Genomic DNA, 16556 nt, shown 5'->3' on the forward strand with positions numbered 1-16556 from the left:
CTGGTGCTCCAGAAAGAGGATAAGGACCCAGTGGAGTGTGGGTCATACAGACCCATTTCACTTCTTAAAACTGATGTTAAGATACTGGCAATGGTCCTGGCAACCCGGATGGAGCCATGTCTTCCAGATATAATTTCGGAGGACCAGACAAACTTTATCAAAGATAGACAGTGATCGGCCAATGTCCGAGGTCTCTTGAACATTGTCCTTTCCCCCTCATCTGCTCAGGAACCTGAAATTATAACACCTTTGTACGCAGAAAAAGCATTAGATAGGATGGAGTGGAACTACCTTTTTCAGATCTTGGATAGATTCGGTTTTTGCCCCAAATTCTCCTCCTGGGTTTGTTGATGTACCCGAAGGTCAACATCCACATAAATATGACCTCCTCTGAATACCTTCTGTTAGGAAGGGGCACTAGACAGGGCTGACCCTTTCTCCAGTGCTCTTCTCCATGGCCACTGAACCTCTGGCGATCGCACTGAGGTCGTCAGAGGGATGGAGGGGAATACACCGAGAGGGGAAGGAGCACCAGATCTCACTATACACAGATGACCTACTTTTATATATTACGGATCCGGTCTCCTCAATAGAAAACATACCGAAGATACTCATAAGATTTGGCACATTCTCAGGCTATAAATTAACCATCAGTAAAAGTGAGATTTTCCCAGTGAACTCAACAGCCAGAGGGGCTCAGCTTTGTTCGCTGCCGTTTCGCCTCTCGCTCTCTAATTTACGATATCTGGGGATCCGCGTGGTCTATAACTGGGCCTTTCAAGCCTCATCAGCAAGATAAAAATGGACTGATAGGTGGAATAACCCTCCACCTGACTCTACCTGGTAGGATCCAAACTGTCAAGATGAATGTGCTACCCAGGTTTTTGTTCTTATTTCAAAGTATCCTCATTTTTTTTTACCCAAAGCAATTTTTATTATGGTCAACAAATTGATATTGGCGTTCGTCTGGGCAGGTGAGAGTCCCACAGTCCACAGCATCTGCTTCAGAGAGATAGAGGATCGGGAGGCTTGGCTCTCCCGAATCTCCTGTTGTACTGGGCTGCCAACATGCAGAAAATCCTACAATTAAAATGGAGTAGATTAGAGGCAAGGTCTTGTGCCATAGCCTCATCCCTACATGCCATAATTACCACACCGCTGCGCTTTTCCCAAGTAGGTCCTTCCTCAAACCCTGTGGTGATTTCATCCCTCAGGATTTGGAAGCAGTTTCGGCAGCACTTCAATCTTCTCTCACTGTCCTCACTTGCCTTGATATGTGACAACCATCTCTTTGTGCCTTCAGGCTTGTATCCATCGTTCAGGTCCAGGAAAGGGAGAGGTCTAGTACATTTTGGGGATTTATTCCTAGATGGAAGCTCTGGCAGCCTTGAAAAACTCTCAGGCAGATACAAACTGTTTTTGGGGTTTTGTTCAAATTCGGGATTTCTCACCTAAGTTTTTTTCATCCTTCCCCTTGGCCCCCCATTCTTCCCTGCTAGAAAAGGTACTGGTCTTGGCACAGCAGGGACAGAGGGTCAATTTCAAATCTGTACAGTTTCATTCTATCTTCAGATCCTGCCCCTTTGCATAGAGTACGGATAGTTGGGCTTACTGAGGAGGATTGGAGAGAAGCCCTCTACAGGGTGAATTCCACTTCATCCTGTGCCAGACTGAGTTTGGTTCAGTTCAAAGTGCAACATAGAATGCAGTGGACGAAGGCAAGGATGAATGGATTCTTTCAAGACGTGAAGAACAAGTGTGACCGCTGTTCACTTACACTGGCTAACTACACGCATGCGTTTTGGCCTTGTCTTGGGCTTGCTGGATACTGGGCCTCCTATTTTGACACAATACCCAAGATTTTGCAGAGAACTTTAGAACCGTGCTCGCTGGTTGCAATATTTGGGGTTTTGGACTCCGTCTATCTACACAGGGGGTGAGGGCAGATGTTTTGCCTTCGCCTGTTTAATAGTTAGGAGGTGTATATTGCTCAAGTGGAGATCCCACTAACCACCCAAGGCATCAATCTGGATGAAAGACTTGATGTCGATCTTGCATCTGGAGAATACCACCAAAGGCTCGGTAGGGTAGTTCTACTAGAGATGGCAACCATTTATTTCTTTCTTTAAGGTCCTGGACATGTTAGAGCTGGGCGTGTCTTGTACTGTAGGTCCCACACTCCTTAAAATGCTACATTTTATAAACTTTGCTGAAAAAAGATATGTTGTTGAAGTTTTTTGTCATGCACTCATCAGGAATCAGTGAAATGAACAAGCAAAGTTATACAGGAAAGCTCTGCTCATGATCTGGAAACTACTAGTAGCGTATGCTTATCCGCTCTTGATATCATTACTCTCTGCCACCTGGGAGGTTTATGGATTAAAATTTAAGTTGCATTTACTAACTGCGTGCATAATACTCAGGTTTGCGAAAAGTCAATTTAAGACAGAAACAATTGCATAATTTATATGAAGCTATCGTATTTCACTTCCACATTTCCAGGAGTTAATCAAAGCCTACATTTTAAAAATAGCAACTGAATTTGATTTCCACTGTTATTTTCAAAACCTACTGTATGGTTCCTTAATCATTGCAGAGGGTGAGATCTTGATGAAATATTCCAAGACACAAAGCAATAACTGGAAAGAGAGCACAAGGTCATCTTCCATCTGAAGCAGCTTTCCTGAAAGCAGAATGCAAATAGTAACAAAAACAGAAGGTTAGTTTGCTTTGTTCCATTTCATTACTTTTGAACTATAAATGAACATGAATAAGGGTAAAAGAACAATATACTTTTGTTTGCAAAACCATTTAATGGGTCTTTTATTTTCCTGATACCCACAGAACCAAAATTATATTTAGTGCATCTGAGAGGGAAACTACATATCATGTGGTTTAAATAAATCAAACAGATGACTAGTATCTTTATGTAAGAAAATAAATCTGAACAGTTTCTAGAAATATTGAAGTAGTATTGGGTGATTGTTTAGAGATTTAAAATCTGTATCAAAAAGAAAACCGGTATTAGTAAAACGGGCTAAGATATACAATTTCTACACACAAACATTTTGATGGTGGCTATTCTTTACACTGATAACTCAGACATACTAAGCATTTATCACACCCATCAATCAATTTGTATTTATCTTAAAAGCTAATAATTTTGTGATGGATATCACCAATGTACCTGACAATCATACTAAAACTTCCTACTGAACTTAGTTTTCAAGCAAACATACAGAATACAAATTGCCCACAATAAGTTCACATTTATCAAATGATGTGAACAAAGGAGATGCAACACTACCCTCTTGTGGCAGGAAATTGCTTCCACACTGAATTTCTTTACATTAAAAGGAAATTGCTTCAAATGCTTCATAAATTACCATTTTGGAAGGATTAGAAGAGGTATCCAAACTTCCATTTTAGAAAGCCACTTAGCTATTGTTGACAATCAAAAGAGAATGTTAAATTGAAGAAAAACTTCAGTTTGTAAAATCTTAAATTTGGGAAAAATTTGTTCAAAAACTTTGTAATGCTACCGAATTCACTTCATATTTTCCTCATCACCTTAGTGGAAGAATTGTATATTAATTCATATTAATTTATTTCACATTTACTTATCTGCTGGGATGAGTAGGTGACATTTTTGTCTTAGTGTCCAATGGTTATGGGTTGAGTTCTACGCCAGGTGACAGTCCAGTGCAATACTGAGGGAGTGTCATACTGTCAGACACATCTATGTTAAACCAAGATCTTGCATATCCCTTCACATGGAAGCTAAAAATTCATCCCATAGCAATATTCTAATAGTAGGGAGTTGTTCAACTCACCATTCTTCCCTCCAATTCCAAACATCAAATTGGCTGATTATTTATTTAAAGCTGTCTGTGGGACACAGAATGGCTATCATTTTTTGCGTACAAAAGTAATTAATTCTGAGAGGTGCTTACAGACTCCAACATAAAACAGTAGATACAACATGCTTCTATCAACATGCATAAAGTACATTTTCAAATCACTGTAACTTATGCTGCCGACTGGAAAAATGCCAGGAGCGGTTTTGTATGCACACCCGGCCCACCCTGTAGCTACGCGGCGTATGCTTATCCGCTCTTGATATCATTCCAGTTGGTGGCAACGACATCTGTGTATTGTTTTTGCCTACATTAATTAACAAACTATTTTAGTGCTATTATTTCATCAAATATAACTGTTTTGCACTCAATTAATTGAAAACAATTAATTCCACTGATACATGTGTAATTTTCTTCAACAACCTGATATTAGATTGATTTTCATGGACTGAAACATCAAACAGTCTATCAGTTTTTATCTTGACTGTAAGGTCCAGATTTTTGCAGTCAGCCATAAAGTAATAGCACTCGCCGCTAACCTCAAAGAAAGCTGCCTACAAAGACCTAGTGTTTTCTATGGTGTGGATTCCGCCTTTTCCAATGTTAAATTTGCATCTGGTGCCATGTCAAGGGACCTTCTAGACTGACAGCAACAATTATATCATTAAACAGCCAATCTCACGGAAGAAATCTCAGACAGTAAAGTAGGACAGTAAATGATTATCCTTCAATTTTTATAAATTACAGAGAAATAATATCTACACCACATGAGAAGCTAAAATATGAGGGTGGCACTGTGGCTAGCACTGCTGCCTCACGGCCAAGGACCCGGGTTCGATCCCATGTGCGTAGGTTTCACCCCCACAGCCCAAAGCTGTGCAGGGTAGGTGGATTGGCCATGCTACATTGCCCTTTAATTGGGAAAAAAAGAATTGGGTACTCTAAATTTATTTTAAGAAAGCTAAAATATCATTCTTTTTCAAAAACAATGAAATTATCAGAATCCAAAAAACTGACATTATACAAATATAACATTTGTTTTACAATCTGAGAGAGATTGTTCAATACTTGGTGCACTGTTGAACACCCAGTTACACGTAATTAACAAGGCACTTTTTTTTGGAGACAGGCTTAACAGCGACATTGCAGTATAAAAGGAAATAGTTCTCATCAGTTCAGCGATTTCTAAAGTTCAATAGCGTACACTGTCAAGGAGCAGAGATTCAATGACAGCAACCTCTGGATCTCCTAGTATAATTGCACGTGGGCAAACTCGCAAAGTTGCTATCAGCTTCACAAGATAATGGCAAGCGTAAAATATGGGCCTTCATATTATTTAATTTTTAGTCTTCAGAAGAACTTGGGCGTCATAACTTTAGTTTTACCCTAAAATGTTATTTTTACTTTACATATTTACTTTCAGAAATTATTACCAAAAATGTCTGCATAAAAAGTGCAGTTAATGTACCATTTACGAGGTCATAAATCATGGTTGAGAAAGTTAACTGGGTGTTTAATGACAAGATATAAATCATCTCTTTAAATTTTCAATATTGGTTTTAAAGCTTGTGCACCACTGACTGGTATCACAGTCTCATCTCTGTTTAACATTACTCTGGTCAGCAGTCATACGACATTCTCTTTGAAAGTATAGGGATTATTTTCTTCATTTTTGACCAGAACTCATGAAAAGCTATAACCAGCACTGTTGAAGATTAAGAGCATGATAAACAAACTGAAAATTTTATGCAGAATTTTTGAACAGAAAGGAATCTTTCAAAAATCTACTACAATGTTGAGCCACTCAAATTGCCTGCAGCTTTTCAATAGTGATTTAAATCAAACATCTCATTCCCTTTATTCAAAGATCTTTATACATAACGATAAGACATTCACGTGCATGCTCTAGTCTGCATTTAGTCTGGTCTGCTGCTTATGTCTGTCCAATGACCTGATTTCAGGTGCACATATTTCATAATGAATTGGGTTTGTCTTTTTAAATCTGGTGTTATGTCAATTTGGCAATTGTGTATCCGCTGTTTTTTCTCGGCCTCAGGAAATTAGCACTGGAGAGGCTGGTGCTTGCAGATACCCTCGCTGTCTTATGGATGAGGCAAGGACTGAGGGACTCTACAGTCTCTTTACACTCTATACAAAATTTCAACATAAATCCAGGACAGTGCAAATAAGTGTCATAGAATTTTATCATAGAATCCCGACAGTCCAGAAGGAGGTCATTCGGCCCATTGAGTCTGCATCAGCACTCCACCCAAACCCACTTCCCCGACCTATCCCAATAACCCCATAACCTACCCTGCACATCCCTGGACACCAAGGAGCAATTTAGCACAGCCAATCCACCTACCCATCTTTGGACTGTGGGAGTAAATCGGAGAACCCGGGGAAACCCACGTAGACATGGGGAGAACATGCAAACTCTATACAGTCACCCGAGGCCAGAATCGAACCAAGATACCTGGCACTGTGAGGCAGCAGTGCTAACCACTGTGCCGCCTCTGTCACCAAAGAAAGAATCACTGGGGTTTCTTGGGAAGACGATAAGACATAGGAGCAGAATTAGGTCACTCGGCCCATCGGGCCTGCTCCGCCATTCAATCATGGCTGATATTTTTCTCATCCCCATTCTCCTGCCTTCTCCCCATAACCTCTGATCCCCTTATTAATCAAAAACCTATCTATTTCTGTCTTAAAGACACGCAGTGATTTGGCCTCCACAGCCTTCTGCAGCAAAGAGTTCCACAGATTCACCACCCTCTGGCTGAAGAAATTTCTCCTCATCTCTGTTTTAAAGGATCGTCCCTTTAGTCTGAAATTGTGTCCCCTGCTTCTAGTTTTTCCTACAAGTGGAAACATCCTGTCCACGTCCACTCTATCCAGACCTCACAGTATCTTTTAAGTTTCAATAAGATCCCCCTTCATCCTTCTAAACTCCAGTGAGTACAGACCCAGAGTCCTCAACTGTTCCTCATACGACAAGCTCTTCATTCAAGGGATCATTCTTGTGAATCTCCTCTGGACCCTTTCCAAGACCAGTACGGGGGCCCAAAACTGCGCACTATACTCCAAATGGGGAGGCAACAAGGTAGCACAGTGGTTAGCACTGCTGCCTCATGGCACAAAGTCCCAGATTCGATCCCGGCTTTGGGTCACTGTCCGTGTGAAGTTTGCACATTCTCCCCGTGTTTGCATGGGTTTCGCCCCCACAACCCAAAGATGTGCAGGGTAGGTGGTTTGGCCATGTTAAATTGTCCCTTAATTGGGAAAAATGAATTGGGTACTTTTAAAAAAAACTGGAAAAAAATTACTCCAAATGGGGTCTTACCAGAGCCTTATATAGCCTCTGAAGTACATCCCTGGGCTTGTATTCTAGCCCTCTCGACATGAAGGCTAACATTGCATTTACCTTCCTAACTGCCGACTGAACCTGCACATTAACTTTAAGAGAATCTTGAACAAGGACTCCCAAGTCCCTTTATGCTTCTGATTTCCTAAGCATTTCCCCATTTAGAAAATAGTCTATGCCTCCATTTCTCCTTCCAAAGTGCATAAGATCACACTTTTCCACATTGTATTCCATTTGCCACTTCTTTGCCCACTCTCCTAGCCTGCCCAAGTCCTTCTGCAGCCACTCTGCTTCCTCAATACTACCTGTACCTCTACAGATCTTTGTATCATCTGCAAACTTAGCAACAGTGCCTTCAGTTCCTTCTTCCAGATCATTAATGTATATTGTGAAAAGTTGTGACCCCTGAGGCACACCACTAGTCTCCGGCTGCCATCCCGAAAAAGGCCCCTTTATCCCCACTCTTTGCCTTCTGCCAGTCAGCCAATCCTCTATCCATGCCAGAATCTTACCGTAACACCATGGGCTCTTAACTTATTTAACAGTCTCCTATGCGGCACCTTGTTAAAGGCCTTCTGGAAATCTAAATAGATCACGTCCACTGGTTCTCCTTTGTCTAGCTTCCTTGCTACTTCCTCAAAGAACATGAACAGATTTGTCAGACATGACCTCCCCTTGACGAAGCCGTGCTGACTCAGTCCTATTTTATCATGCACTTCCAAGTACCCTGCAATTTCATCTTTAATAATGGACTCTAAAATCTTACCAATGACCGAAGTCAGGCTAACCGGCCTATAATTTCCCGTCTTCTGCTTCCCTCCCTTCTTAAACGGGTGTTACATGAGCCACTTTCCAGTCCTCTGGGACCCTTCCTGCCTCCAGTGATTCCTGAAAGATCATCACCAATGCCTCAACAATCTCCTGAGCTATCTCTTTTCGAAGCCTAGGGTGTAGTCCATCCAGTCCAGGTGATTTATCCACCTTCAGACCTTTCAGTTTCCCCAGAACCTTCTCCTTAGTGATAGTCACTGCACTCACTCCGCCACCTGATTCTCCTTGAGCTCTGGCATCCCACTGTTGTCTTCCACTGTGATGATTGATGCAAAGTAACTATTCAGTTCTTCCGCCATTTCTTTGTTTCCTATTATTACTACTCCAGCCACATTTTCCAGTGGTTCAATGTCTATTTTGCCTCTCTCTGACCTTTTATATATTGAAAAAAACTCTTCCTATTTTCCTTTAGATTACTAGCTAGCTTGCACTCATATTTCATCTTCTCCCCCCTTATTGCTTTTTTAGTTGTCCTCTGCTTGCTTTTAAAGGCATCCCAATCCTCTGGCTTCCCACTAATCTCGCCACTTTGTATGCTTTTTCTTTTTCTTTTATGCTGTCCTTGACTTCCCTCATCAGCCATGGATGCCTTGTCCTCCCCTTAGCATGTTTCCTCCTCCTTGGGATGAATTTCTGTTGTGCCTCCCAAATAACCCCCAAAAGCTCCTGCCGTTGCTGTTCCACTGTTTTCCGTGCTAGGCTCCTTTCCCAATCAACTCTTGCCAGCTCATCCCTCATGTCTTTGTAGTTACCCTTATTTAACCGTTAGATCTGATTGCAGCTTCTCCCTCTCAAACTTCAGGGTAAATTTCTATCATATTGTGGTCACTGCTCCCTAAGGGTTCCTTCACCTAAGGTTCCCTAATCAAGTCTGCCTCATTACACATCACCAAATCCAGAATTGCCTGTTCCCTAGTAGGCTCTGTCACAAGCTGCTCCAAAAAAACTCTGTTAGAGATTCCACAAATTCCTTTACTTGGAATCCACTACCAACCTGATTTTCCCAGTCCACGTGCATATTGAAATCCCCCATGATTATTGTAATATTGCCTTTATTACATGGCTTTATTAAAATGGAAATGTTTGGACAACCACTTAATTAAAATACAAAGTCAGTTCTCAATGTATATATCTTTCAAAATAATAAGTTTATTTTAACAGACCTGTTGCCAGTAGAAATGTGATCCAGCAGAGTTTCGCAACTGGTTTATTAGTTTCTGATGATGCCCTAGTTAACAAATGAAATTAAGTTAAACCTAATGACATTATTACAAGACCTAATAACATGTTTACAAGAAAAACAGCAATTTATTAATTGAAAACTTACTGGAAACTTGGTACCTCCACAAATATCTCTTCACATATCCTGTAAATTTAAAAACAGCCAGCTTTTATTACACTTTCAAAGGGTATCATTCACACCTTCTGAAACACTTTTTCAAATTTTTCTCACCTATGTAAAACTTTTTCTTTTAGAAAATGTTTTATTGAAGCATTTGTAATTTTCACAGTTTACCACATTACCATCTCTTAAACAATCGCGCGGGCCGACACACGCAAAGAAAGAAAAAACAGCCGACGGAACACCTCCTACTCCCCCCCGCTCTATTCCCTAACTGCCCATAAACTAAGTTCTCTGCCCCGTTACATTGCCATACCTCCTATTTTCCTCCCCCGCCCCTTTTTCCCTCCCCCCTTACTGCCGACGTTCAATTTTCCTTGAAGTAGTCTATGAACGGCTCCCATCTCTGGGCGAACCCTTGAATTGATCCTCTCAAAGTGAATTTAATTTTCTCCAAACTGAGAAACCCTGCCATATCACTGACTCCACTCCTGACTTCGGGGGCTCCAAGTCCCTCCATCCCAGCAAAATGCGTCTCCAGGCTACCAGGGAGGACCAGAACATTGGATCTTCCGATACCCCAAATATTGCCAATTCAGGACTCGGAGTTACCCTTCCTTCCTGGACCTCGGACATAATGTCCGCAAATCCCTGCCAGAATCCCCTCAGTTTCGGACAAGCCCAAAACATATCAACATGGTTCGCCGGGCTACCCCACACGGCCCACATCTGTCCTCCACCTCCTCAAAGAAACTGCTCGTCCGGGCTACCGTCATGTGGTCCCTGTGGACCACCTTGAACTGGATCAAACGAAGTCTGGCACAAGACAAGGATGAATTGACTCTCTTCAGGGCTTTTTCCAAGAGCTCGAATTCTATCTCTCCACCCAGACCTGTGTAAAACTTTATGGGGCTCTATAGATACTATAAAAATACAACTTGTGATTTAAATGTACAGCTGCAGCAGGACCTTCTCTTATTTCTTTTTTTTAAACAAACATTTTATTAAGGCATTTATGGTTTTATAACAACAAAAGATACAAATACAAATGTAAACATAATTCAGTACATAACCCCCCCCCCAACCAACAACCATACCCCGCCAACATAGCTTATACAAACAATTCCCAAGTCCCTCCATCCCCTCTCGCTGATCCCGCTTAAACTGAACTAAACAAAACTAACTCCCCCTATCCCCCCTAATTCCCTAACCCCCCCCCCCTTATTGTATCTGCTAACAGTTTAGTTTCCCCGAAGAATTCAATAAACGGCTGCCACCTCCAGACGAACTCTAATACTGATCCTCTCAAGGCAAACTTAATTTTCTCAAGCCTGAGAAATCCAGCCATGTCGCTAATCCATACCCCCTCGATTTCGGAGGCTCCAAGTCCCTCCATGCTAATAAGATCCGTCTCCGGACTACCAAGGAGGCAAAGACCAAAACGCCACTCTCTCGCCCCTGGACTCCCGGGACTTCTGACACTCCAAAGATCGCCACCTCTGGACTCGGCGCCACCCTCGTTTGTAGCAACGTGGGCATGACATCGGCAAATCCTTGCCAGAATCCCCTAAGCATCGGACATGCCCAAAACACGTGGTCATGATTTGCGGGCCCTCCTCACACCTTTCCTCTACCCCAAAAAAACCTGCTCATCCGGGCCACCGTCATGTGTGCCCGGTGAACCACCTTGAATTGTATCAGGCTGAGCCTGGCACATGATGAGGATGTGCTGACTCTGCTCAGAGCATCCTCACACAGACCTGCCTCTAGCTCCTTACCCAGCTCATCGTCCCACTTGCGCTTCACCTCCCCTATCTGGATTCCCTCCCACTGCATAAGTTCTTTATAAATTTCCAAGACCTTCCCAACCCCAACCCCCATTTTTGAAACTACCTTATCCTGTATCCTTGTGGCGGTAGAAGCGGAAAGGTCGAAACCTGCCTTCGGACAAAGTCCTTCACCTGCAGATAGCGAAACCCATTCCCGCCCGGCAATCCAAATTCCTCCTCCAAATCCTCCAAACAAGGAAAGCTTCCATCAATAAACGGATCTCCCAGTCTCTCAATACCTGCTCTGTACCACCTCCGAAACCCCCCATCCAATCTCCCCGGGACAAACCGCTGATTGCCACAAATTGGAGCCCACACCGCGCTCCCTCCACTCCCATATGCTTCCGCCACTGGGCCCAAACTCTCAGCACTTTCCTTACTCACGTGGTTTTACCCGCCCACACAAACCCAGAGATCACCACATTAACACGCTTAAAAACGGCTTTTAGTATAAAAATAAGGGGACACTGGAAAATAAATAAAAATCTCGGGAGAACCATCATCTTTACGGTCTGTACCCTCCCCGCCAGTGACAACGGGAGCACGTCCCACCTCCGAAAGGCTTCCTTTATTTGCTCAACTAACCGGGCCAGATTTTATTTATGCAACTGCTCCCATCCCCATGCCACCTGAACCCTAAGTATCGAAAACTCCCTCTCACCACTTTAAAAGGCAACTCCCCCAGCCTCCTCTCCTGTCCCCTCGCCTGGATCACATAAACCTCACTTTTTCCCCTATTCAATTTATACCCCGAGAACCGGCCAAATTCCCCTAAGATCCACATAATCTCTCCCATCCCCCCTAGTGGGTCAGAAATATACAGGAGTAGGTCGTCCGCATATAACTACGCCCTGTGCTCCATGCCACCCCCCTCCCCCCCACGAACTAGCCCTTCCAGTCCTTTGATGCTCCCAGTGCCATCGCCAAAGGCCCTGTGGCCAAGACAAACAACAGTGGTGAGAGTGGGCATCCCTGCCTCGTTTCCCAGCTCAGTCTAAAATATGAGCTCACTCAGTTCGTCCGCACACTCGCCACTGACGCCTGGTACATCAACTGGACCCAATCTACAAAACCCTGCCCAAACCCAAACCACCCCAGGTCCTCCCACAAATACTTCCACTCCACCCGGTCGAAGGCCTTCTCCGCGTCTAGCGACCACCACCTCCACCTCCCTCCTCTCGGAGGGCATCATGGTGACATTTAAGAGCCTTCTAACGTTGGCCGTTAACAGCCTAACTTTGACAAATCCCGTATGGTCCTCCCCATCACCCCCCGGTACACAATCCTCTATTCTTGAGGCTAAAATTTTAGCCAGCAATTTGGCGTCAACATTTAGTAGGGAGATTGGTCTGTATGACCCACATTGTTTTGGGTCCTTCTCCCGCTTCAGGATCAATGAAATCGAAGCCTGCGACATTGTTGGGGGAAGAACACCCCGCTCCCTAGCCTCATTAAATGCACTCACCAGCAGCAGACCCAGCATCCCAGAAAACCTTGTATAAAATTCCACCGGCTATCCGTTCGGTCCCGGGGCCTTGGCCGACCGCATGGCCTCCAATCCCTCTTCCACAATCCCGATCGGGGCTCCCAGCCCCTCCACCAACCCGTCCTCCACCTTCGGAAACTACAAACCCTCCAAGAATTGCCTCATCCCCTGCACCCCAGCTGGGGGCTCTGACTCATTCAGCCGACCGTAAAATTCCTTGAACACCCTGGGTCCAAAATTGTGTTCCCCCCTCTATCCTTCATCTTCCCATCTCCCTGGCCGCCTCCCTTTCCTGAGCTGGTGTGCTAGTTTCCAACTGACCTTCTCCCCATACTCATATACCGCCCCTCTCGCCTTCCTCAACTGACCCACCGCCTTCCTTGTGGATATCAGACCAAACTCCATCTGCAGCTTCTGTCGCTCTTCAACAACCCCGTCTCCGGGGCACCCGAGTACCTTCTATCCACCTGGAGATTCTCCCTAACCAGCCTATCCATCTCTGCCCGCTCCACCTTCTCCCTATGAGCCCGTACCGAAATCAGCTCCCCCCCTAACAACTGCCTTCAGTGCCTCCCACATCGTTGTTGCCGAAACCTCCCCTGTCTCATTTATCTCCAAATAATTCTGGATGGACTCCCTCATCCGCCCACCCACCAGTTCATCCGTTAACAGTCCTACATCCAATCTCCATTGCGGGCGCTGGCCCCCTCCCTCGCTCACCTGTAAATCCACCCAGTGTGGGGCATGATCCGACACAACAATCGCCGAATACCCAGCGTCCACCACCCTGCCAGCAAAGCCCTGTTCAAAACGAAAAAAATCAATCCGGGAGTACACTTTGTGTACATAGGAGAAAAAAGAAAACTCCTTTGCTCTTGGTCGTCCGAACTTCCACGGATCTACCCCTCCCATCTGTTCAATAAACCCCTTTAGTTCATTCGCTACAGCTGGCACCCTCCCTGTCCTTGAAGTCGACCGATCCAACATCGGATCCATACCGTATTAGAATATCCCACCCATGATCAGCCTATGTGATTCCAAGTCCGGGACCCTCCACCACATCCGCCTCATGAACTCCACGTCGTCCCAGTTTGGTGCATAGATATTCACTAATACCACCGGCATCCCCTCCAGTTTTCCACTCGCCATAACGTACCTACCCCCACTGTTCGCCACTATACTCCGCACCTCAAATGGCACCCGCTTATTGATCAAGGTCGCTACCCCCCTAGTTTTAGGAGTCCAGCCCCGAATGGAATACCTGCCCAACCCACCCCTTCCTCAGCCTAGTCTGATCCACTACCCTCAGGTGTGTCTCCTGTAGCATTGCCACGTCCGCCATCAAACTCTGCAAATGCGCGAACACGCGGGCCCTCTTGCCGGCCCATTCAGCCTTCTCACGTTCCATGTGATCAGCCTGGTCGGGGAGGCAGCCACCAACCCCCCCCCCCCCCCCCCCCCCCTCCCCGATCAACTATAACCCTTCTTAGGCCAGCCTCCAGCCCGCGTCCACTCAGACCCGCTCTCAGAGGGCCACCATCATCGACCCCCGATTTGTCTCCCAGTGCCAGTCCCTCCCCTGTCAGCAGATCAATACCCCCCTCCCTCTCCCTCCCATAACAAAATAACAATCCAACCCCCCTCAACAAGCTGATCACCTGCTAGCCTCCCACTGCGCTTCCGTGAGCTAGCCCGCCCAGCTAGCCTGGTAGCCCCTGCCCATGGCGGCAAGCATCCTAACCCCCCCACTAATCTCCCTCCCCCCACCCCCCCCGCTCGAACATAAATATGCAAAACATCACAATCCCCAACAAACACAAAAAAGAAAATTTCACCCATCATCCCCCATTAAGAACAAAGTTAACCCGCAAACAAAACAGAGCAACGGCCCCAAACGTAGTGCTAAACAATATGTACAAAACCCAAAGAGAAAAGAAATTTAGCAGCATATCAAGAACACAACTACTCACCCCCGAATTCAATGCCCTCCATCACCTGCCAGTCCCCTGTCCTTAACAAAGTTCATCGCCTCATCTGCCTATCCTAAATAAAGTTCCTGGCCCTCACAAGTGACCCAGAAATGCGCTGAGTACAGCATGCCGAACTTCACCCCCTTCTTAAAGAGGGCCGTTTTCACCTTATTGAAATTTGCTCTTCTTTTGGCAGTTCCACATCCAAGTCCTGGTAAATACGAGCTTGTTGCCTTCCCATATGCAGCTCCTCGTCTGCCTGGCCCACCTCAAGGTCTGCTCCTTGTCCAGGAAGCGGTGCATTTGTACCACCGTCGCCCTCGACGGCTCATTCCTCGGTGACTTCCGCATCAGCGCTCTGTGTGCCCTGTCCACTTCCAAGGGTCGAGCAAACCAAACCTTCTCCCAGCAGCTTCTCGAACATGTGCGCCACATATGTCCCTTCGTCCGATCCCTCGCTGCCCTCCAGAAGGCCAACAATCCTCAGGTTCTGCCTGCACAACCTGTTCTCCAAATCCTCCAATTTACAGCCTCTTCTGGTGGTCCTTCCTCAGCCCCATCTCCACCGCCATCGCGGCTAGCTGCTCATCGTGCTCAGCAACCGCTTCTTCCACCTTCTGGATCGCCTGGCCCTGGGCTTCCAATCTTTGCTTCACATGATCAATCCCCGTCTAAATCGGATCCAGGTATTCCTCTTTGCTGAGCAAATTTCTCCTGGCGAAAGTCCACCAGCTGCTCCGTTGACCACTGGGCCAGCAGTTTTGGTCCCTGACCCCCCGCCATATTCTCCTGTGCTGCAGATTCCACTCCCTTCTTCGACCAACGATCTCTCCTTTTCAGACCACTTCTGGTCCATGAATCCATACACTGATGGGGAATCCTTCTCCTCCACTTCACTAGTCTCCTGTTTTGTCGATCAAATCCACCGTAACTCGGGGGAAAAAGTCCCAACGGTCCACCACGAGCGGGAGCTACCATATAAGTGACCACTCACTCCATGGTCTCCACCGGAAGTCTCACCTTTTCTTATTTCTAATACAAAATAGAATAGAACAATCACAAATATGCTGAAAACAATTACTATATATATTTTTTTGTTGCAGCAACATCGCTGCAGTCCTCGGAGGTGTAAAAGCTCCAGATAAAGACTTCGAGATAGAAGTGTTGATTTGCTGATTTCTGTTCTTTGTTTTGACCAAAACCTTTCAGATGCTGACATGATGGCATTGTCACTGGACTAGTAATCCAGAGGTCGAGGTCAATGCTCTTGGGATATGGGTTAAAACCATGGTTCCTGGTGGAATTTGCATTAATCGAATATTAAAAACATCAAAATTTAAAAATGTATTAATTGAATTCAAATTTCACCAGCTGACATGCTGGGATTTACATATATAGATACATAGAAGATAGGAGCAGGAGGAGGCTTTTGGCCCTTCGAGCCTGCTCCGCCATTCATCACGATCATGGCTGATCATCCAACTCAATAGCCTAATCCCGATTTCTCCCTATAGCCTTTGATCCCATTCTCCCCAAGTGCTATATCCAGCCGCCTCTTGAATATATTCAAAGTTTTAGAATCAACTACTTCCTGTCGTAAAGAATTCCACAGGCTGACCACTCTTTATGTGAAGAAATGTCTCCTTATCTCTGTCTGAAATGGTTTACCCTGAATCCTCAGACTGTGACCCCTGGTTCTGGACACACCCATCATTGGTAACATCTTCTCTGCATCTATCCTGTCTAGTCCTGTTAGAATTTTATAATTCTCTACAAGATCCCCCCTCATTCTTTTGAACTCCAGCGAGAACAATCCCAACCTAGTCAATCTCTCCTCCTATGACAGTCCCGCCATCCCTGGAATCAGTCTGGTAAAC

The 16556-nt window shown here is 45.1% G+C and overlaps 1 protein-coding gene across 2 annotated transcripts in view; it reads right to left on the reverse strand.

Annotated features, from left to right (window-relative positions):
• Window positions 1–16556, reverse strand: part of rb1 (retinoblastoma 1) — a 416864-nt gene that overhangs the window by 392243 nt on the left and 8065 nt on the right. Inside the window, exons 2-5 of one of the 2 annotated variants that reach the window (XM_072514260.1) lie at window positions 13430–13510; window positions 9380–9418; window positions 9216–9280; window positions 2573–2683 (exon numbers count right to left, since the gene is read on the reverse strand). In XM_072514260.1, the coding sequence (XP_072370361.1) occupies window positions 2573–2683; window positions 9216–9280; window positions 9380–9418; window positions 13430–13510 (296 nt within the window). The remainder of the gene's footprint in view (window positions 1–2572; window positions 2684–9215; window positions 9281–9379; window positions 9419–13429; window positions 13511–16556) is intronic. The other variant, XM_072514261.1, reaches the window with a different exon arrangement.

The sequence above is a fragment of the Scyliorhinus torazame genome, chromosome 8 (assembly GCF_047496885.1).
Source record: "Scyliorhinus torazame isolate Kashiwa2021f chromosome 8, sScyTor2.1, whole genome shotgun sequence".
Taxonomy (NCBI): Eukaryota; Metazoa; Chordata; class Chondrichthyes; order Carcharhiniformes; family Scyliorhinidae; genus Scyliorhinus; species Scyliorhinus torazame.